Raw genomic sequence first — 21,280 nt, 5'->3', positions numbered from 1 at the left:
TACAGTCGGCCTCTCCTCTCCTGACATGGCTGATAACAGATAGTAATAGATTGTATTCTCCTGTCCTACAGTCGGCCTCTCCTCTCCTGACATGGCTGATAACAGATAGTAATAGATTGTATTCTCCTGTCCTACAGTCGGCCTCTCCTGACATGGCTGATAACAGATAGTAATAGATTGTATTCCCCTATCCTACAGTCGGCCTCTCCTCTCCTGACATGGCTGATAACAGATAGTAATAGATTGTATTCCCCTGTCCTACAGTCGGCCTCTCCTCTCCTGACATGGCTGATAACAGATAGTAATAGATTGTATTCCCCTGTCCTACAGTCGGCCTCTCCTGACATGGCTGATAACAGATAGTAATAGATTGTATTCCCCTGTCCTACAGTCGGCCTCTCCTTTCCTGACATGGCTGATAACAGATAGTAATAGATTGTATTCCCCTGTCCTACAGTCGGCCTCTCCTGACATGGCTGATAACAGATAGTAATAGATTGTATTCCCCTGTCCTACAGTCGGCCTCTCCTCTCCTGACATGGCTGATAACAGATAGTAATAGATTGTATTCTCCTGTCCTACAGTCGGCCTCTCCCCTCCTGACATGGCTGATAACAGATAGTAATAGATTGTATTCCCCTATCCTACAGTCGGCCTCTCCTCTCCTGACATGGCTGATAACAGATAGTAATAGATTGTATTCTCCTGTCCTACAGTCGGCCTCTCCTCTCCTGACATGGCTGATAACAGATAGTAATAGATTGTATTCTCCTGTCCTACAGTCGGCCTCTCCTCTCCTGACATGGCTGATAACAGATAGTAATAGATTGTATTCCCCTGTCCTACAGTCGGCCTCTCCTCTCCTGACATGGCTGATAACAGATAGTAATAGATTGTATTCCCCTATCCTACAGTCGGCCTCTCCTGACATGGCTGATAACAGATAGTAATAGATTGTATTCTCCTGTCCTACAGTCGGCCTCTCCTCTCCTGACATGGCTGATAACAGATAGTAATAGATTGTATTCTCCTGTCCTACAGTCGGCCTCTCCTCTCCTGACATGGCTGATAACAGATAGTAATAGATTGTATTCTCCTGTCCCACAGTCGGCCTCTCCTCTCCTGACATGGTTGATAACAGATAGTAATAGATTGTATTCTCCTGTCCTACAGTCGGCCTCTCCTGACATGGCTGATAACAGATAGTAATAGATTGTATTCCCCTGTCCTACAGTCGGCCTCTCCCCTCCTGACATGGCTAATAACAGATAGTAATAGATTGTATTCTCCTGTCCTACAGTCGGCCTCTCCTCTCCTGACATGGCTGATAACAGATAGTAATAGATTGTATTCTCCTGTCCTACAGTCGGCCTCTCCTGACATGGCTGATAACAGATAGTAATAGATTGTATTCTCCTGTCCTACAGTCGGCCTCTCCTCTCCTGACATGGCTGATAACAGATAGTAATAGATTGTATTCCCCTATCCTACAGTCGGCCTCTCCTCTCCTGACATGGCTGATAACAGATAGTAATAGATTGTATTCTCCTGTCCTACAGTCGGCCTCTGCTCTCCTGACATGGCTGATAACAGATAGTAATAGATTGTATTCTCCTGTCCTACAGTCGGCCTCTCCTCTCCTGACATGGCTGATAACAGATAGTAATAGATTGTATTCCCCTGTCCTACAGTCGGCCTCTCCTGACATGGCTGATAACAGATAGTAATAGATTGTATTCCCCTGTCCTACAGTCGGCCTCTCCTGTCATGGCTGATAACAGATAGTAATAGATTGTATTCTCCTGTCCTACAGTCGGCCTCTCCTCTCCTGACATGGCTGATAACAGATAGTAATAGATTGTATTCTCCTGTCCTACAGTCGGCCTCTCCTCTCCTGACATGGCTGATAACAGATAGTAATAGATTGTATTCTCCTGTCCTACAGTCGGCCTCTCCTCTCCTGACATGGCTGATAACAGATAGTAATAGATTGTATTCTCCTGTCCTACAGTCGGCCTCTCCTCTCCTGACATGGCTGATAACAGATAGTAATAGATTGTATTCTCCTGTCCTACAGTCGGCCTCTCCTCTCCTGACATGGCTGATAACAGATAGTAATATATTGTATTCCCCTGTCCTACAGTCGGCCTCTCCTCTCCTGACATGGCTGATAACAGATAGTAATAGATTGTATTCTCCTGTCCTACAGTCGGCCTCTCCTCTCCTGACATGGCTGATAACAGATAGTAATAGATTGTATTCCCCTGTCCTACAGTCGGCCTCTCCTCTCCTGACATGGCTGATAACAGATAGTAATAGATTGTATTCCCCTGTCCTACAGTCGGCCTCTCCTGACATGGCTGATAACAGATAGTAATAGATTGTATTCCCCTGTCCTACAGTCGGCCTCTCCTCTCCTGACATGGCTGATAACAGATAGTAATAGATTGTATTCCCCTGTCCTACAGTTGGCCTCTCCTCTCCTGACATGGCTGATAACAGATAGTAATTCCGCACTTGTACAATAGTCCTCAGTGTCTTATTTGAGGCTCCTCTACTTTGGGCAGTTCCTCGTAGACTTGCCCTTTGGTAATAAACTGCTCACGTGGCGCCCTCTGTGGGGATTAGCTGTAATATGTGGGTGTACCTGGCAGCCATTACCATGCAGCGCCACCATAGAGGAGATGAAGTATTGCAGTCCCTATACTTAATAATAGGCTTCTATATAATACAGGATGGTCATTGTAGCCAAGGGAAGCAGATCCTGAATATAACCCCCCCCCTCCCTCTAATAGGGTGCACTGTGATTAGGGGCTTTCGTGAGTCAGCGCCCCCAGTAAATTAGACTTGCATTTATTTTCCATTTGGTTAATACCACAGCAATGTCATGGTGTGGCTGCTTTCTGCTGACTGTCTCCCCTGTGTGCTGACTGTTTCCTTCCCTTGTTGCTAGGGATACAATGTAACAACCACGGCCGCTACATTGTATCCCTGGCACTACTTCCCCCGGTGATGTTGCTGCTGTTCGGTGTAGCAGAGTGCATTGCGCTGCCCCTCAGACCCCAGTAATGTGTGTGCTGTGTAATCATCTTCTCTTGCTCTGGTTTGGGTTTTGGGAGGACCCCGATGTCTCGCCATGTGCTGCCTTCTATTCTTCTCCATCTTGGAATCCATTTTGTCTTGGTGTCTGTTGCCGGGCGTGAGTCATAGCTATGAGCAGGGAGTTCTTGTGGCCCCCTGTGGGGTAATTGGGGCTGTTGACAGTGTGAAGCGATGTACGCCACCCTCCATGACATCACCGTGTTCTGTGCTGCAGAGACAGCTGACATGTAAGGTGTGTGTTCAGCCCAGCTCTCCATTTTCTCATCCTCCTTGTCGCTACCTGCTGGCGTCCATGTAATCGTATCCATTCATTACAGCATTGTCTCCAGCCTGCGAGGGCTCTGTCCCTGGGGGGCGCCTCTATTAGTCGTGGCCAGAGAGCAGCTGTTTGAGCTGCTGATGCTCCTGCGGGATCAGCGTGGGCTCCTTGTGCCTCAGTCAGCCGGCGGCCGGTGGAGGGGGCTTCATTTCCTGACACTGCACCTTACATGCACATCGAGGGAAGGTGCAGCCGGAACAACAAGGATCTGATCCTCCCAGCATGTCCGCTGCCCCCCTGTGTGTGCACACAGCTCAGCTTCTCCTTTCACTGAGACGCTTCCAATGTGGACCCGGTGTGGGAGGAGAGCGGAGGGATGCTGAGGAAGCTCATTTGCCAAAGAATATGTACCAGTAAGCGCTCCGGCTTTATTCTTTGTGGTTTGCCTGTGTCCCCAGCCTGCAGATAGTCTGTGCAGATGACAGGGAGCGGTGAGGTCTCGGCCCTGCAGGCTCTGCCGCCATCATGACAGCAACACAGACGCTGCCTCCTGCACAGCACAGCGCTTCTCTGCAGATCAGCCGGGCAATCGCTGCCTCTCTCCCCAGTGACCGCTCCACACCCGGCATCTTCTTTGTCTTACTGTCTGTAATGGAGGAGAAGGCTGTGCCGGAGGACGGAGATGTGCAGCGAGAAATGTCTGTGCAGGAGATGTGCAGGGGTTTATCTGTATAGATGGAGGCTAAACGGCGGTGTGCATGTAATGTATGTGTATAGTATATATGTATGGGGAACCTGTGTATAGTGTGTGTGTGTAATCTGTGTACTGTACATATATGTAGAATGACAAGTGTATCTATGAGGTATGGTCTATGGGTGTGTATATATATATATATATATATATATATATATATATATATATATATATTACACTATGTATATGAATGTAAAATGTGTGTATAGTTCTGTGTATATGTAGTATGACCTGTGTATAGTACAGAGTGTAGTCTGTATGTGTATGTGTGGCTGTGTATAGTGTGTACTGTACGGTTTGTGTTATTCACACTTGCACTATAAGCTGTATGTATAGCACAGTATACATGTTAGTGTAGCTCTATGTGTAGATTGTGTTCCTGTATCATGTATGTGTAGTGTTATCTGTGGCTCTGTATAGTGTCTTGTGTATGTGTATAGTGTCTTGTGTATATGTGTAGTGTTATCTGTGGCTCTGTATAGTGTCTTGTGTATATATGTATCGTATACATTTCTGTATTCCTTGTGGGCTGTAGAGCGCCCCCTGATGTCAGGATTGTTCGCTCGGTCAGACATCTGCATGGACTTGCTTGGGCTTCTGTTGATCCTTTCTGGGCCCGGTGACATGGCCGCCCCTGTTCCTACAGATACAACAGCTCCGACTCCCCCTCTTATATCTCATTTTTTGGCCCTGTTTTGGGTCGTACGATGTTATTGGAGCAGCATATTCCTGTGTGCGGTTATTATGTAGATGGTCGTTGATGTATGTGACGATACCAGGGGCGCCATTTTGAAGCTGATGTAGTCAAACACCAGTCAATTGCTGGTCACCTCATAAACATAATGGTCGCTTGGGTCACCTGGACGCTGTTTATCAAAATGGCCGCTGGGTGTTGGCTGCAATTTATATTCTCTAGTCTTCCTTACTTTGTGTGCAGTTGGCCCTTATCCCAGTGATGTCCATCCAGTGCGACCACCATCTAATAACAGAAGGGTCTGCTCTAGCTCCGCCCTCACTACAATGGGGGTGCTCTAGCTCCACTTTTACTACAGTGTGTGTGTGTGTGGGGGGGTTGGGTTGCTCTAGCTCCACCCTCACTACAATGGGGGGTTGCTCTAGCTCCTCCCTCACTACAATGGGGGGGGGGGTGCTCTAGCTCCGCCCTCCAGGGGGTGAACCTGCCCTTTTCGCCACCCGAGGCGAACTACAGAAAGCCCCCCCACCCTGCTGGGAGGAGGGGGCGGAGCGGGGGCGTGACAAATCAAAGGGTGCGGGGCTTAGCGCCGTTCGCTGGCAGAGAGCAGGCACGGAGAGGGCCTACTCTCTGCCTGAGCGTGAGGGGAGGCTGCTGGAGTGGCCTCTCGGTGCACTGCTCGGTGCTAAGCCAGTCCAGGACAGCTTGTCCTGGACTGGCTTAGGTTAGCAAAAATGCCGCCCTTCCTGGGGCCCTGGCATAGCGCCGCTTGAAGCGGTCGCTTCAGGTCGCCTCATGGGTTGTGCTGTAGCTCCACCCTCACTACAATGGGGTGCTCTAGCTCCACCCTCACTACAATGGGGGGTTGCTCTTACTCTGCCCTCACTACAATTGGGGGGGGGGGGGAGGGGTTGCTCTAGCTCCGCCCTCACTACAATGGGGGGTTGCTCTTACTCTGCCCTCACTACAATTGGGGGGGGGGGGGGGGTTGCTCTAGCTCCGCCCTCACTACAATGGGGGGTTGTGCTCTAGCTCCGTCCTCACTACAATGGGGGGGTTGTGCTGTAGCTCCACCCTCACTACAATGGTGGGGTGCCCTAGCTCCACCCTCACTACAATGGTGGGGTGCCCTAGCTCCGCCCTCACTACAATGGTGGGGTGCCCTAGCTCCGCCCTCACTACAATGGGGGTGAGCTCTAGCTCTGCCCTCACTACAATGGTGGGGTGCTTTAGCTCCGTCCTCACTACAATGGTGGGGCGCCCTAGCTCCGCCCTCACTACAATGGGGGTGAGCTCTAGCTCTGCCCTCACTACAATGGGGGGGTGCTTTAGCTCCGTCCTCACTACAATGGTGGGGTGCTTTAGCTCCGTCCTCACTACAATGGTGGGGCGCCCTAGCTCCGCCCTCACTACAATGGGGGTGAGCTCTAGCTCCGCCCTCACTACAATGGTGGGGTGCTTTAGCTCCGTCCTCACTACAATGGGGGTGAGCTCTAGCTCTGCCCTCACTACAATGGGGGTGAGCTCTAGCTCCGCCCTCACTACAATGGTGGGGTGCTCTAGCTCCGCCCTCACTACAATGGTGGGGTGCTCTTGCTCCGCCCTCACTACAATGGCGGGGTCAGGCTGTTCATCATGGCGGCCGCTGCCCCTCTATTTGCGGTCGGACATTGGTATCTGATAGTAAATCCTTCTCGCCTTTATATTACAGATAAAACCTTTGATGATGAAGATTCTGTTGATGGGAACAGACCGTCATCCGCCAGCTCCACTGCTTCCTCCAAAATGCTGCCACCTGCCCGAAAACCGGTGACTATGGGGACGGCTCGGAGGCCCGGGACTACTGCAGTCGCTGCCAAACCTGGAGGTGAGTACTGGAGGCTGGAAGCCATTGTGTGTACATAGTGGCCCTATACAAGGGAGCGACACCTCAGCACATGGTGTCGGCAAACCTGGAGGTGAGTACTGGAGGCTGGAAGCCATTGTGTGTACATAGTGGCCCTATACAAGGGAGCGACACCTCAGCACATGGTGTCGGCAAACCTGGAGGTGAGTACTGGAGGCTGGAAGCCATTGTGTGTACATAGTGGCCCTACACAAGGGAGCGACACCTCAGCACATGGTGTCGGCATCACTGAGCTCTGGCGCTTGTTGTCTACATGATAGGACACTGTTCACATTCCTGCTCACCCGCCCGGCTTCGCTCTCTCTTCTCGGGGAGTTTCCCTCCTGGCTGGTGTTCGCTCTCGGTGCCGGCCGTGTTGTGCTCTGATATGGCGCAGTGTCCTGGTGACCAGGGGGAGGATATTACATCTGCCCATTGTCTATTGGTCACGCTCAGGCTCTTTGATGTTTCTGATCTCTGTTGGCCGGACATGAGGTCTCATTCACTCCCAGGTCAGGCAGCGGGGTTATGGTGCGCCCCCTAGTGACCAGCTGGACCCTGACCGATGATTGATTTATAGTGAACGGACAAGGTCACCTGAGGGGTGAATGTGATGCTGAGAGAGTCAGAGGAGTAAACGGATCTTTAAACTGTTGCAGGAGCCAAGGAAGGTGCCGGAGGGGTAGACGAGGAAGATTTCATCAGAGCGTTTGAAGATGTCCCCACCGTGCAGGTAACAGCCGTGGTCGCCGGTCTGTCCGCATCATCATGTTCTCTGCCTTGTCCACCTACAATAAGTTTAGGTTCCTGCTGAACTCCTCTCTTGCTTGTAGCTGAGGGTCTAACACAGAATGGCGGCTGCGGGTGACATAGTAAGGCACCAGTAGATTATAGCGCCATTTATCCCTGCTGTGTATACCGCCATAGACCGTAGCGCCATAGCAGCAGTCTGTGTGTGGAGCCGCTCTGACATCTCTGATCTCTGCATAGCGGCCAGTTTGGTAGTAGTCGCACCCAGACCCCGAGGAGGCCTGAAGACCCCATGTTATACATGGTGCCCCATTGGGCGGTCCTGGCTCTGCACTTGGGTCTCACTTGGGTCACGGAGTTTCATGTTCATCACAACATCCAGGTGAAAAAAAAGCGTCTTTGTCTATAGCGGTCTGTTCTGGTAGAGATGATTGAGTCCCTGCATATAGTCACCTAGTCATCACCCGTTCTCGTGCCTGTGCTTAGGACATGGGCTCCATGAACTCTGGCTAGATATAGATGAGGCAGCAAAGCAACTTTTTGCCGGGGGCTTGTCAAAGATTGTACCGAACCCGTCATCCAAATGTAGAATTGGCAATGAGAATGATTGTAGTGATGCTGCGGTCCAGCGAGGAGCGCCGGAAATCTGAGGTCTGTGAACCGGCTGTGTCTCTTCTTACAGATCTACTCGAGCAGAGACCTGGAGGAGCAAATCAATAAAATTCGGGAAATCCTGTCTGATGATAAACACGACTGGGAACAGAGAATTAACGCGGTAAGGGGCTGGCATCCTATCATTTATGTGCAGTGGGCACCGCTGTGGGTGGGGGTCTCCCCGCATTGCTACCTCCATCACACTCCGCATAGTGGCGGGATTGGCCGTTCTCCATCATTACACTTCTATCATTGTTACCTGGGGATGATTTTGTCTTGTGATGTCTCTACAATAAGTGAATTTCATCGATTTAGTTTCATTTTCTTCTTGGTTGCAGCTTAAGAAGATCCGATCTCTTCTCTTGGCCGGAGCAGCAGAATACGACAATTTCTTCCAACACCTGCGTCTGCTTGATGGAGCGTTCAAGCTTTCCGCCAAGGACTTGCGTTCCCAGGTGGTTCGAGAAGCCTGTATCACCCTGGGGTGAGTGGAGCAGACGTGTCCTAACACACACACGGCTTCCTCCAGATCACGGATGAATGTGCTGAGTACATGACAGCGGCCACACTGACACATCAGCCAGTGCTGGGGGCTTAAGCTGCTGATTTTCGCTTTTTTGGTTCTTCTCTTCTTGCATAATCCTCTTTTCCTTGGTGTTTTCTGTCAGGCACCTCTCGTCTGTCCTGGGGAATAAGTTTGACCATGGAGCTGAAGCAATTATGCCCACAGTTTTCAACTTAGTTCCTAACAGTGCCAAAATCATGGCGACCTCCGGAGTGGTGGCCATCCGACTAATCATACGTGTGAGTATCGCGCTGTCATCCAGTAACTTTTATGGACCTACAGAGGTTAATGATTACTAATTGTTTGTGTTATTCTCTCCATTATGGCAGCACACACATGTCCCAAGGCTAATACCCATCATTACAAGTAACTGCACCTCCAAGTCTGTGGCGGTCCGAAGGTTTGTGTCCTTCTCTTAGCTCCTGTGCATCTGTCTAGCTGGGAATCCTTCATGTATCTGCGGCGTCAGTAAGAGTCAGCCGCCTTGTGCACTGTGTATATGCAGATACTTATTGGCTGCTATCGTGTAGATTAAAGATGGCGTCTCCTGTAATCCTCCTCGTGTACATCAGCTCCACAATATTAGGGGGGGTCAGATCATCTCCGTATATCATTCCAGCCGTATACCCTGTATATATGGGCCATGTATCCTCCCCTATGCCAGGATAGCTGAATTTCACTTCTTTTACTTGCAGACGTTGTTATGAATTCTTAGATCTACTTCTACAAGAATGGCAGACGCACTCGCTGGAGAGGTAAGATGGCGGCAGGTGTTGGAGGATGTGTATGGATATTAGACTTTCCTTCCATGCTTACATGATATTACCTGTCCTCACCTGAAGGACGTGTGAAGAGCCCAAACATTTCTCTATAAATGGGTTATATGTGATTCCCTCAGCATCCAGCCATCATTGTGGGCATGTTGGGGACACATCTGTCTCTGCAGCCATGTCTGCTTGGTGTTTGCAGCTGCCTGAATAGATTTGGGCTGTTGCTTAGCAAATAACAGGAGAAATAATAGACGCTCCAGCTCTGTCTGATGGATGGAGGCCGGGGCAGGGTTAGGTAAGACTGTACTTGATGGCAATGCTGCAGATTTGTGTAGTTCGCGTTCACAGGTCAGGCCGGTGGCTCCTCCACATGGTTACCAGGATTGTAAATGGAAGGGGTCAGTCCGTCTGTATTGTGTTGTGTGCGGGTGGTGATTATATATTGTATGTGCGTGTCTATTAGATACGGACTCGGGGGAGATGATACTGCAGCGTTCTGTACAAGGACACCACCTCGCCTTATGTCTTGAGACTGTTTTATAGAACTCGCCTTGTCCACCTTAAGTGTTACTATCACAACCCAAGGACCGCGCTGAGGAATGTGGCCCGAGCCTCGGCCCGTTTATCCTCATTCAAATGAGGGCATTAATGATGGCTTGTAATGAGCCGGGCTGTGATTGGCAGGAGGTTTGTTTCATTGTGTCACCAGGACAGACATTGCTGCTGGTTTCTTCGTCACATCAGGACTAATATGAGCTCTCTCCACCCCAGGCACATATCAGTATTAGCAGAAACCATCAAGAAAGGAATCCACGATGCCGACTCTGAAGCCAGGATAGTCGCACGAAAGTAAGTGGAAAAGACTCTGGCGTGACACTGGCAATGTAAATCTAGGGGGGGATTACTGTATTACTGATGGAGAGCGGTGATGGCGTCTGTAGTCATTGTAGTCCGTCACAGCTGAAGACGTCTATAGGCAGTGGACGTGGTCGCAGCTGAAGACGTCTCATTGAAGGTTTGCCTTACTGCAGAGATGTTTCTTCTGATTCCCATCTGTCTGTTTGCTCCATCTCTATCTTTGGCAGTGTCTTTTTAGAATAGGCAAATTTCATTGTTGAAGTTGGGGGCTAAGAATGTGTAATGTCTTCTGACCCCCCCCCCCCCCCTCGCCCCATCACTGATCTCTCGTGTCCTCTTTTGCAGATGTTATTGGGGTTTTCACAGTCACTTCAGTCGTGAAGCGGAGCATTTATACCACAATCTGGAGTCGTCATATCAGAAGGCCCTTCAGTCTCATCTCAAGAGCTCTGACAGCATTGTGTCTCTCCCTCAGTCAGATCGATCCTCGTCCAGCTCCCAGGAAAGCCTAAAGTGAGTCCCACGTCTGTGCCACGTGTGCAGCGTCCACATACCCGTCACTGTTACTGCACACATATAATCACCAGTTTCTTCTACTGTACAATGCAGCTGGTGCAAGTGCAGATCTGGTGCGGTGGTGACTTGGGGCCTCCATTTTGTCACCCATTCGGCAATGCGTATTGAGCTGTAGGTTTTGCTTCCTCTTTTGGCTGCACCATTATGTGATAAGAAGCTTCTTGTATTTGATCAGTGAAGTAAATTTATTCCACACAATAAACAATATGGGGATGAGCGATCCCTTGGATATCTGAAGTAACCCCACAGAGGTGACGGCTGTGGACCTGCGTTTATTGTGTAGCATGCGGCAGGTTTGACTCTCTATTGGGGTGTATGGCTGCATCGCTGATTTTGCTGGTTTTTAATACTACTTACGCTAGGCTCAGGCATGCGTTCAGGTTTCCGTTTCTCTGGTCTGCTTGGGGATCTGAAAGACGGAAACCCAATCCTCTTAAAAAGCGGTTACCCGTGAACCCGTATTTTTCAAGCAGATTCGGGGATGGAAGCCCCAAATCCAGACGCAGGTGTGAACCGAGCCTTACTAACCTGTCACCTTAGAAGCCACAGATCTGTGAATTGTGTGAAACCGCTGGTGCTGAATTTCTTGTCCCGCCTGCTGCGCGCACCACAACTCCCCCTCCCCCATATGACACAGAGAGGTCGAGTCCTACGTTCCTCTGTGACCTGCTGTCTCTCGACTAGTCCTCTCTGTTCATCACTTGCCTGCTTTATGGTCACACGGCAGTGAATTGAGTACTGAATCCGATCCGACGGGCCTGACACTTCTCTTCTGATGTCTCTTTTAAGGTTTGTCTTTTTTCTAATTCTTTTTTCATTTCTCGTAGTCGACCCTTGTCCACGAAGAGAAGTCCTCCAGGAAGTTCAGCGTCCAGAGGTTAGTGTTGTTTTGGTGCTGGACATGAGCCTGAACCTCAGATTTGTCTCTGAATCTTTTGGTTTGTTCCCTTTCCTCTTGCAGTTTCTGCAGCGGCCGTGAAGACTTCGGCTCCTTCGGGCTTCTTACAACGCTCTCGCAGTGACATCGATGTGAATGCAGCCGCCAGCGCCAAGTCCAAAGTAGCGTCATCTGCTACCCCTGCACCCTTCAGCTCGGCGGCGGCTCTTCCCCCCGGCTCTTATGCATCCCTAGGTGAGGACGGGTCTGTGCAGACGTGTGACATCCTCACTCCATGCAGCCTGCACTACACACGGCAGCAGCTCACACTATTCTCAGGGATTTCATCTTCGCTCTTCTCTTCTTTTTCATTCTTTCTATGGCAGAGGGTTCAGCGTTTCACATCAGACAGTGGGACATTTCCAGGCTTCATGGGCACATTGGGGTATAGCTCACATTACTGCACAGGTTTCATCCTCTGGAAGGGTTAATCATCCATCACACACTAACATGAAGATTTGCTGACTACGACCACATCTCACTAATTTTCCCACTGTTTCCTCTCCCTATTTTTATTTTTTTGTTTAATTTGCCTAAAGATGGTCCCACTGCTAAATCTGAGGGTAAGCTTTGTGTGCCACAGAGCTCTGTCCACCGGCGTGTTGTAACTGCTACTCATTTGTGTTTCCTGTCGGTTTGCATGCTGTTTTCCGCTTGGTTCCCTCATCATGTGTCTGTGTTCTGTACATTCACCTCCTGGATCTCTCGCTGCACAATCTGCCTGGGTGCAGCATTCATCCACCATACAGGGCACACCCTGGTCAGTCATTACACCTGGGTTATTGATGTAGCCCTGAATTCCGGGTATGATGATCCCCTCCCTCACCTCTTCTCCATCCTCCGTTACCACCATTGGTAATACTGCAGCGTACCTGAAGGAGATCTTAGGTTTTCTGTTATATTATGCCCCTGTTGAGGCCTGTGCTCCCTGTTGTGTTCCTGCACCAGAATCCGTCAGATAGGAGAAGGTTTGCCTGTGTGCAGGTATCAGTTCTATCCTCAGGTGACTCTTGTTAAGGTTCAGGATGAGAAGAGAGAAGCGTCTGCACTTTATGACCGAGGACGCTTATCGTATGAGATCATTGCTGGCGTCATCTCAAGCTAATGAACAGCAGGAGCAGTTCTCGGGGCTGCGGAGACACCGCTAGTTTTTTCACTATAAGGAAGCCTTCACACGGAGTAAACGCGCGAGTATTTTTGCAAAATACACGTGTAAAAATAAGACTCCCATTGACTTCAATGACATTTTACACGTGTATTTTGCAAAAATACACACACGTTTACTCCATGTGAAGGCTCCCTAATTCATGTTGTGGTATAAAAGATGTGGCCGAGGATCTGAAGGTCAATGATGGCGGGTGAAGGCTTTTCCAAGAGACCTGTCCTAGAGAGTAACGTCAATGGCCAGTCTGGATTTCTATTGCGCTGTGATCTCGGAAGAGACCGTCAAGGATTTGTTAGCACTTTGTCTTCATTTGCATCAGCCATTGATTGAAGAAGCAAATCATAAAGATGGTCACCAAGCATGGGCGCAACATGAGAGGATTGTGCTGTTCTTAAAGGGACTGTCAGGACTGGAAGGGATGTTCCATATTAAATCTTAACAAATACAGCAGATTTACTCCCGTGCACACTTTTGATATTGGGGTGTTAGGCATAAGGCCCCAACCAGCAAATCCTTAGCATGCACTGGCTTAGGTCCCACCCAGTACAGCCGATGTATTTTATCAGTCCAGTGTTCCCGGATGTGACTCCTCATTTATATCTAACACCCCGTTATCATCACATGTGTGCCCGTGTCTATGGGGACAACATGAGCATTGCAGGAGGCTACTGTCAAGGGAAGATGGCCTGCTAGATGTACGGCGCGTGATTATCCTCTGGGGAGAAGAGGAGCTTATGGTGCCACCGCCCAATCCACGGGCATTGCTCAGATATGGAAGATTCTGTGGTGCAGAAAGTCCTTTATTGTCACTGCTGATATTTGCCCCGGGATCTCTATCCTCTCCCTCAGGGGGTGTCTGCAGAGTCTGGAGCTTTGGTTGTCTCAGCTGGCAGGTTTATGGTTTATTAATCTGATCACATTTGATATTAATAAGTCAGAGCCATAAGTAATAGGTGCCTGGCAATCCACATGATATCTTGTGCCCTGACAAGGTCCTGGACTCGGGGCGCACATTGTGGTCACGGCCTCCTCGCCTGTACAGTTGTGGGCTCAGGACCGTCCAGGGGCAGTGACTTTGTACCGCAGACTCATGTCCATCTCTCATCTTGTATTATTGTAGCTTAGGCCTCGCTCTGTAGTTTATTAACCTTTAGTTTTGGGCTGCACAGCAGGACATGTTGCATGCTGGGAATGTTAGGCCGAGTCCGTAGAGGATCGTGTAGTTCTTAGTGTTTGCTTGATATGGAATGTGTAGATCTGATTATGTGACAATTGTATTCTGAATAAGGCTCGCTGTGCTCAGACATGTTGGATATTTCTTGGCACTTGTATTTATGGGTTATGATCAGATCACCTAGTGGCCGATCATAGACATTGGGGGTCTCCGTCTGACACTCCAGCTGATGCAGAATTATGATACTCCGCTGTCAGGTCACGGTGGGAGAGGCCAGAGATCATTGCCTCAGATTGTCTGCACATCCCACCATTAGTCACATGATCTGCCAATAATTATCTGTTGTATATGGCTGCAAACAAGGTGATCACTAGACCTGCATATGGAAAGTTCTGCAAAACTCTGGATATTCAGGGGCAGCTTCCCAATGTAGTATTAAGGTTTACTACAACCAAACTGTGGTCACCTCTGAGCTCCAGATTACACTTATATATGGAATTAATCTATGTAAATGTGGAATCATTGTGTACATACATTACATTACATTACTGATCCTGAGTTACATCCTGTGTTATACTCCAGAGCTGCGCTCACTATTCTGCCGGAGTAGTCACTGTGTACATACATTACATTACTTATCCTGTATTATACTCCAGAGCTGCGCTCACTATTCTGCTGGTGCAGTCACTGTGTACATACATTACATTACTTATCCTGTGTTATACTCCAGAGCTGCACTCACTATTCTGCCGGAGCAGTCACTGTGTACATACATTACATTACTTATCCTGTATTATACTCCAGAGCTGCGCTCACTATTCTGCTGGTGCAGTCACTGTGTACATACATTACATCACTTATCCTGTATTATACTCCAGAGCTGCGCTCACTATTCTGCCGGTACAGCCACTGTGTACATACATTACATTACTTCTCCTGTATTATACTCCAGAGCTGCGCTCACTATTCTGCTGGTACAGTCACTGTGTACATACATTACATTACTTATCCTGTATTATACTCCAGAGCTGCGCTCACTATTCTGCTGGTGCAGTCACTGTGTACATACATTACATTACTTATCCTGTATTATACTCCAGAGCTGCGCTCACTATTCTGCTGGTACAGTCACTGTGTACATACATTACATTACTTATCCTGTATTATACTCCAGAGCTGCGCTCACTATTCTGCTGGTGTAGTCACTGTGTACATACATTACATTACTTCTCCTGTATTATACTCCAGAGCTGCGCTCACTATTCTGCTGGTACAGTCACTGTGTACATACATTACATTACTTATCCTGTATTATACTCCAGAGCTGCACTCACTATTCTGCTGGTGTAGTCACTGTGTACATACATTACATTACTTATCCTGTATTATACTCCAGAGCTGCGCTCACTATTCTGCTGGTGTAGTCACTGTGTACATACATTACATTACTTATCCTGTATTATACTCCAGAGCTGCGCTCACTATTCTGCTGGTGCAGTCACTGTGTACATACATTACATTACTTATCCTGTATTATACTCCAGAGCTGCGCTCACTATTCAGCTGGTCACTGTGTACATACATTACATTACTTATCCTGTATTATACTCCAGAGCTGCGCTCACTATTCTGCTGGTGCAGTCACTGTGTACATACATTACATTACTTATCCTGTATTATACTCCAGAGCTGCGCTCACTATTCTGCTGGTGCAGTCACTGTGTACATACATTACATTACTTATCCTGTATTATACTCCAGAGCTGCGCTCACTATTCTGCTGGTGCAGTCACTGTGTACATACATTACATTACTTATCCTGTATTATACTCCAGAGCTGCGCTCAGTATTCTGCTTGTCTGTGTACAGTGCTCAGTTACTTACTGTCCCTCTATTATATGAGCGCAGCTCTGGGTTTGTAGCTTCTTCCTCTCCTCAGGGTGATTCCTGTTATGGAGATTATTCCTGTGACTCTTCTTTGTGATGTTGCTCAGAGGTGATTGTTCTCTATCCGGAGTGTTACACATGTGATGGCCACGCTGCGCCCCCTTTCTGTACATGTTCCTGTAGTTCTGCTTTGTCGGAGGGATTGTTGATCCCCGCTATATGTAGTTGGTGTCCTGTGTAGGGTCGGGCCCTTGGTCCGGGGTTTGCAGCCTCTCAGGTATGTTACATGTTGTTACTTATTGGTTTAGTTGATATTTAGATTTTGTCATGATGATGGTTTTCGGGTTGTTGGTTATTTCGGGGGCGCAGTCGACCATTGAACTTCAGCATTCATCTGACTTTGTATCTTTTGACAGGACGGATCCGCACCAGGAGGCAGAGCTCAGGGAGCACCAGCAGCACCACCTCCGCTCAGGCCGACACTCGGGGCCGAAGCCGAGCCAAGATTGTGTCGCAGTCGCAGCGTAAGCACCCGGCGTGTCTGTAGTGTCTGCCTGTCCATGATTGTCCTGTCTCCTGACTATTCTGGGCTCTGTACTGTGTATATTCTCTTAATCCCTCTTTACTGTCCTCCTCCTGCTTTCATGCTAAAGGATCCCGATCAGCAAATCCAGCCAGTGGTAAGATCCTGCCCCCGGGCCTCCTCCCTTCCCCTCTGGGCCTCCTCCCTTCTCCCCCCCCCCCCCCCCCCCCACACACACACGGGCCTTCACCCTTCCCCCCGGGCCTCCTCCCTCCCCCCCCCCCCAGGTCTCCTCCCTTCCCTCCCCCCCCCCCCCCCCCGGGCCTTCTTCCCCCCCCCTGGGCCTTTTCCCTGCCCCTGGACCTCCTCCATGCCCTCTGGGCTTCCTCCCTGCCCCCTGGGCCTCCTCCCTGCCCCCTGGGCCTCCTCCCTGGGCTTCCTCCCTGGGCCTCCTCCCTGCCCCCTGGGCCTCCTCCCTGCCCCCTGGGCCTCCTCCCTGCCCCCTGGGCCTCCTCCCTGCCCCCTGGGCCTTCTCCCTGCCCCCTGGGCCTTCTCCCTGCCCCCTGGGCCTTCTCCCTGCCCCCTGGGCCTTCTCCCTGCCCCCTGGGCCTCCTCCCTGGGCCTTCTCCCTGCCCCCTGGGCCTCCTCCCTGGGCCTTCTCCCTGCCCCCTGGGCCTCCTCCCTGCCCCCTGGGCCTCCTCCCTGGGCCTCCTCCCTGCCCCCGGGCCTCCTCCCTGTGCTTCCTCTGTGATTATTCTGTGTAGGCGACCTGTGGTGCATCCTTGTGTAGTTGCTGACGGCAGCCTTCCCTGGCACTTCTCTACAATGTGGGGACCACTGTCTTAGGTGCCAAGTTCTCACAAATTTAGGACAATGAAGCTTGTAGAGCAGGCGGTGGCAGCGAGCCAGACACATCAGGCGTTTGGCTGAACACTCCTCGCTCTTCTAGGTAGCGGACAGTGTGTTCTCTCTGTGAGACAGTCTAATTGCACAATTGTCTCACTTCCACCCGTTATTGGGACAAATGCCACCCCAAATTTTACATTGGCACTGTCATGCTATGCTGTGTTGCTTCACCTGTATAGAAGTGTCCAGGGGGAGGGTGTCTGTGCACTGCATTGTAGTAGTGAGGTCACTGTGCTCCATAGCATCATCCATATAGTTAGATGGCCGCCATATTGTCTGTATTCTACTCATCCACATTCTCTCGTTATAGCCGGCAGCCGCTCCAGTTCTCCTGGGAAATTGTTGAGCAGTGGATACGGACTGGCAACCAGTGCTCAGAGGGTCCCGCAAGTGCCGACGTCTGAGAAAAGGAGCAAGATCCCCCGCAGTCAGGGCTGCAGCCGCGAGACCAGCCCCAGTAGAATTGGACTGGGTAAGGAGGCCATGACGGGGGGTCTTGGGGGTTTTACCTCCTAATATTTTAATGCAGAAGTTAGAAGCCGTATCTGTATGTCCCGAAGATTTACAGTAGATCAGAGTCTTGTGAAGTGTCTGTGGACAGTGCAGGGTCGTGTCCCTGACCCCAGGGGGTAGATCGCCATACCAATACTATACAATACTGAGACATGTAAGATCTGCTGGGAGGTATATACAAACACTTATATACATACATATAGACACACACACACACATACATATATATATATATACATACATACATACATACACACATATATACATACATACATTCATATAGACACACACATACATACATATATACATTCATACAAACAACCATACATACATACAGACACATACATACACACACATACATACATACAACCATACATACACACATACATACATACACATATATATATATATATATATATATATATATATACATACACACACACACACACACACACACACACACACACACACACACACACACACACAATACAAACCAGGGACCGGAGTACAAGGACAAACAGCAACACTGAAAGTATCCAGAGCACGATAAATAAGGATCTTAGTGTGGTCTCTGTTCTCTTAGTCACATTACCCAATGCCTAGTATATTAGGGGTCTCACATATTAGGCGGTCTCACATATTAGGCGGCCTCACGTATTAGGGGTCTCACATATTAGGCGGCCTCACGTATTAGGGGTCTCACATATTAGGGGGCCTCATGCAGCCCCTTACATATTACATTGATTCACTTTTTTTTGCCGTATTAGTGTGGACACCTCTCGGCCTTCAGGTCATTTAGGGGGCCTAATATTTGGGTGTAGGGTTTGTATCCTTTTGATTGCAGGCCCGTTCTGTGTACGCAGTCCTCCTGCACTTCTGTCGCAGTTCCTGGCCTCTGTAGGATTGTCTTTGATGACTGTTCAGACCCTGCTCTGTGCTGTGCGGTTTACCTGGCCTGTACTAATCCACGCCACAGGCCGCGTCTCCTCTCTGTATTTACACACGGCATTTAATGAGTGCGATACTCAGCAGATTTGGGGGGGGGGGGGGGGTGTCTAGGTGTGGACATGGGCACCGGCTGCTTGTCCTTCTCCTCACAGTTGCCCCACATTGGGCTCTTTCGTTCACTTCTGATCTCTTGCTATCCTCCTTAGCGGTGCTGACTTTGGCGCGGCTCCTCCTTATACGTGTGGTTCGGGGTGTTCTCTCATTAATGTAACGCATTAACCTCTCGCTTCATTGAAGATTTTCTCAATTTGCCTGTTAAATGTGTTTTGAATTAATGTGCTGCTTTTCCACATCGCATGCTAGCCCGGAGCAGCCGCATCCCCCGACCCAGCATGAGTCAGGGGTGCAGCCGCGACACCAGCCGAGAGAGCAGCCGGGATACAAGTCCCGCCAGGGGCTTTGCACCTCTTGGTAAGTATTGGCACATTGAAATCCCTTTATTTTACACGATCCTTACCCCAGCTAATCCCTGTGCTGTCAGCGCTCAGGACCAGTCCGTGCCCTCCTTAACCACCCTAAAACATGATGACCGGGCTCTCATGTGTTTCGTATGGTATGAGGCGGCTCGTAGTGTCATGGGGAAAGCTATATATGAGGCCTCATAGGTTTTAGTTGCACTCCTCCTATAAGCCATATCTTATAGCTGGGGCTCCAGAGTGTCCCACGCCTCCTCCATACAGGTTACTATTGTGAGGGGTGACTGGCCACTAAGGGGCCCGGCTTCTGCTCCATATATACTGTAGTATATCCAGCTATCGCACCACAACCCCCATACGGCCTCCCATTTGAGTCCATCCCTGTAGGGGTCCCCCGACCTTATGATGCCGCAGTCTTCTGCCTCCTCATCAGATTTATTTACTACAGATGAAGCCCAAGGCCTAATGTGTATTAGATGCGATCTGTACGGAGTGTCTTCCTTTGCATGGATGTTTAACCCTTACTAATCCCACCTTCCCGTCTCCTGTATACTGTTGCGTGGATGAACCTTTCCATCTTGTGTGTCTTGTTTTTGTGGTCCTTGTATTGTGATTTGTCTGAGAATGATCCCAATGATGGATGTGAAAATGAGAATAGGTTGTGCTATAATACTCCTGTCAGAGCAAGACCAGAAGTGCCACCGTCTGACAGGCAGAGACTGGGCTGCCGGGTGTAGTTACAACGTCCCATGTTACGGCAGCGGCGGGGGTTAATCCGGGCTCACAACCTGATAGTAGATGAGGGTTTTTTCCTCTGTTCACCAGCAGAGGGCAGGACATGCAATGTAACTGAACCTGTAGTCCCTGTCCTGCCCCGTAGCCATGTAGGTAATGGTGTCAGGTAAGAACCATCACAGACTCTGCTGTATCTGGAGATCTGCTCCGAATCCTCCAGCTTGTCTCAGTCTCTCCCATTCAGCTCACCCTCTGCTTCTTGTCACATATCCACCCCCTGGGATCCTCAGTAATCTCAGGCTCATATGTGGACGCTGCTTCTGTCTGTTATCTGCGTGTTAACCCTTTGGGTGTTTGCCATTCCTTCTTCTTGCAGCCTCTCGACGTCATTCCAGGTCCACTAGTGCGCTCTCCACCTCCGAGTCTGTGGGGCAGTCAGGTGATCCGGAGCTAACTGCATGCCCGCCTCATCCTCCATCTGCTTGTATCGCCCCTCGCCTGCATGTCCACAACATCCCTCACCTCTCGCCATTTTGTTTAGGCCATTACGTCTCGCTTTGTGATTTCTGTTCATGCTCATTCTCTGTATTATTTTCATGTTTGCGTTTCCTTTTGGGGTGCGCTCCCTGCCGCCAGGGTGCGCTGTGTTTGGAGGCTTAGTTTTTGGGTTTAGGGTGCTGATCTTGTGGTCGGCTCAGATCCATCTCCTGTGAGACCCTCCATGTTTGTGGTGTCCTATCTCCAGCTCTACATTATGAGGTTAGGTCTCCACTCTTTGCTGCAGTATGCATGTTGTCCTGACATTGCACCAGAACCTCAGCTGTCAGTAATGGAGGAGACTGGTGGGGTTAGAGATGACAGATGGGGTCTCTCTCCGACCACTTTATAGCCTGGAGGGGAAGGAGGGTGTAAAGAGTCTTGAGGCGATCCCCCTTCTCTTACATTCCCATATGGTGGAGTCTGGGTAATGGCCGCCATCCTCACACCGCACTGTAGCTGGTTGGATTAGTTCCCATGGTTGTGGCCCCTCGGGGGTCTCCGCATGGCTCCACTTCACTTGTAATATTATCAGTTCTCAGGATGCTTGGAAAGTTGTGTGCTCCTCCTTCTTCCCAGGACTTGGATTAGAGAAGGTTTTGCCCATCCCGC

At 49.7% G+C, this 21,280-nt stretch overlaps 1 protein-coding gene across 1 annotated transcript in view; it reads left to right on the top strand.

The window, feature by feature from the left end:
- CLASP1 (cytoplasmic linker associated protein 1) overlaps positions 1 to 21,280 on the top strand; it is a 123,175-nt gene that overhangs the window by 55,971 nt on the left and 45,924 nt on the right. The window contains exons 9-23 of the mRNA XM_075284706.1: positions 6,521 to 6,676; positions 7,354 to 7,427; positions 8,127 to 8,219; positions 8,437 to 8,582; positions 8,767 to 8,902; positions 8,993 to 9,063; positions 9,359 to 9,418; positions 10,205 to 10,282; positions 10,637 to 10,804; positions 11,695 to 11,744; positions 11,829 to 11,999; positions 12,344 to 12,367; positions 16,447 to 16,554; positions 16,684 to 16,710; positions 17,770 to 17,931. Coding sequence (XP_075140807.1) covers positions 6,521 to 6,676; positions 7,354 to 7,427; positions 8,127 to 8,219; positions 8,437 to 8,582; positions 8,767 to 8,902; positions 8,993 to 9,063; positions 9,359 to 9,418; positions 10,205 to 10,282; positions 10,637 to 10,804; positions 11,695 to 11,744; positions 11,829 to 11,999; positions 12,344 to 12,367; positions 16,447 to 16,554; positions 16,684 to 16,710; positions 17,770 to 17,931 — 1,524 coding nt within the window. The remainder of the gene's footprint in view (positions 1 to 6,520; positions 6,677 to 7,353; positions 7,428 to 8,126; positions 8,220 to 8,436; positions 8,583 to 8,766; positions 8,903 to 8,992; positions 9,064 to 9,358; positions 9,419 to 10,204; positions 10,283 to 10,636; positions 10,805 to 11,694; positions 11,745 to 11,828; positions 12,000 to 12,343; positions 12,368 to 16,446; positions 16,555 to 16,683; positions 16,711 to 17,769; positions 17,932 to 21,280) is intronic.

Source organism: Leptodactylus fuscus, chromosome 8 (assembly GCF_031893055.1).
Source record: "Leptodactylus fuscus isolate aLepFus1 chromosome 8, aLepFus1.hap2, whole genome shotgun sequence".
In the NCBI taxonomy this organism is placed as follows: Eukaryota; Metazoa; Chordata; class Amphibia; order Anura; family Leptodactylidae; genus Leptodactylus; species Leptodactylus fuscus.
This window is presented reverse-complemented; position numbering and strand designations above follow the sequence as displayed.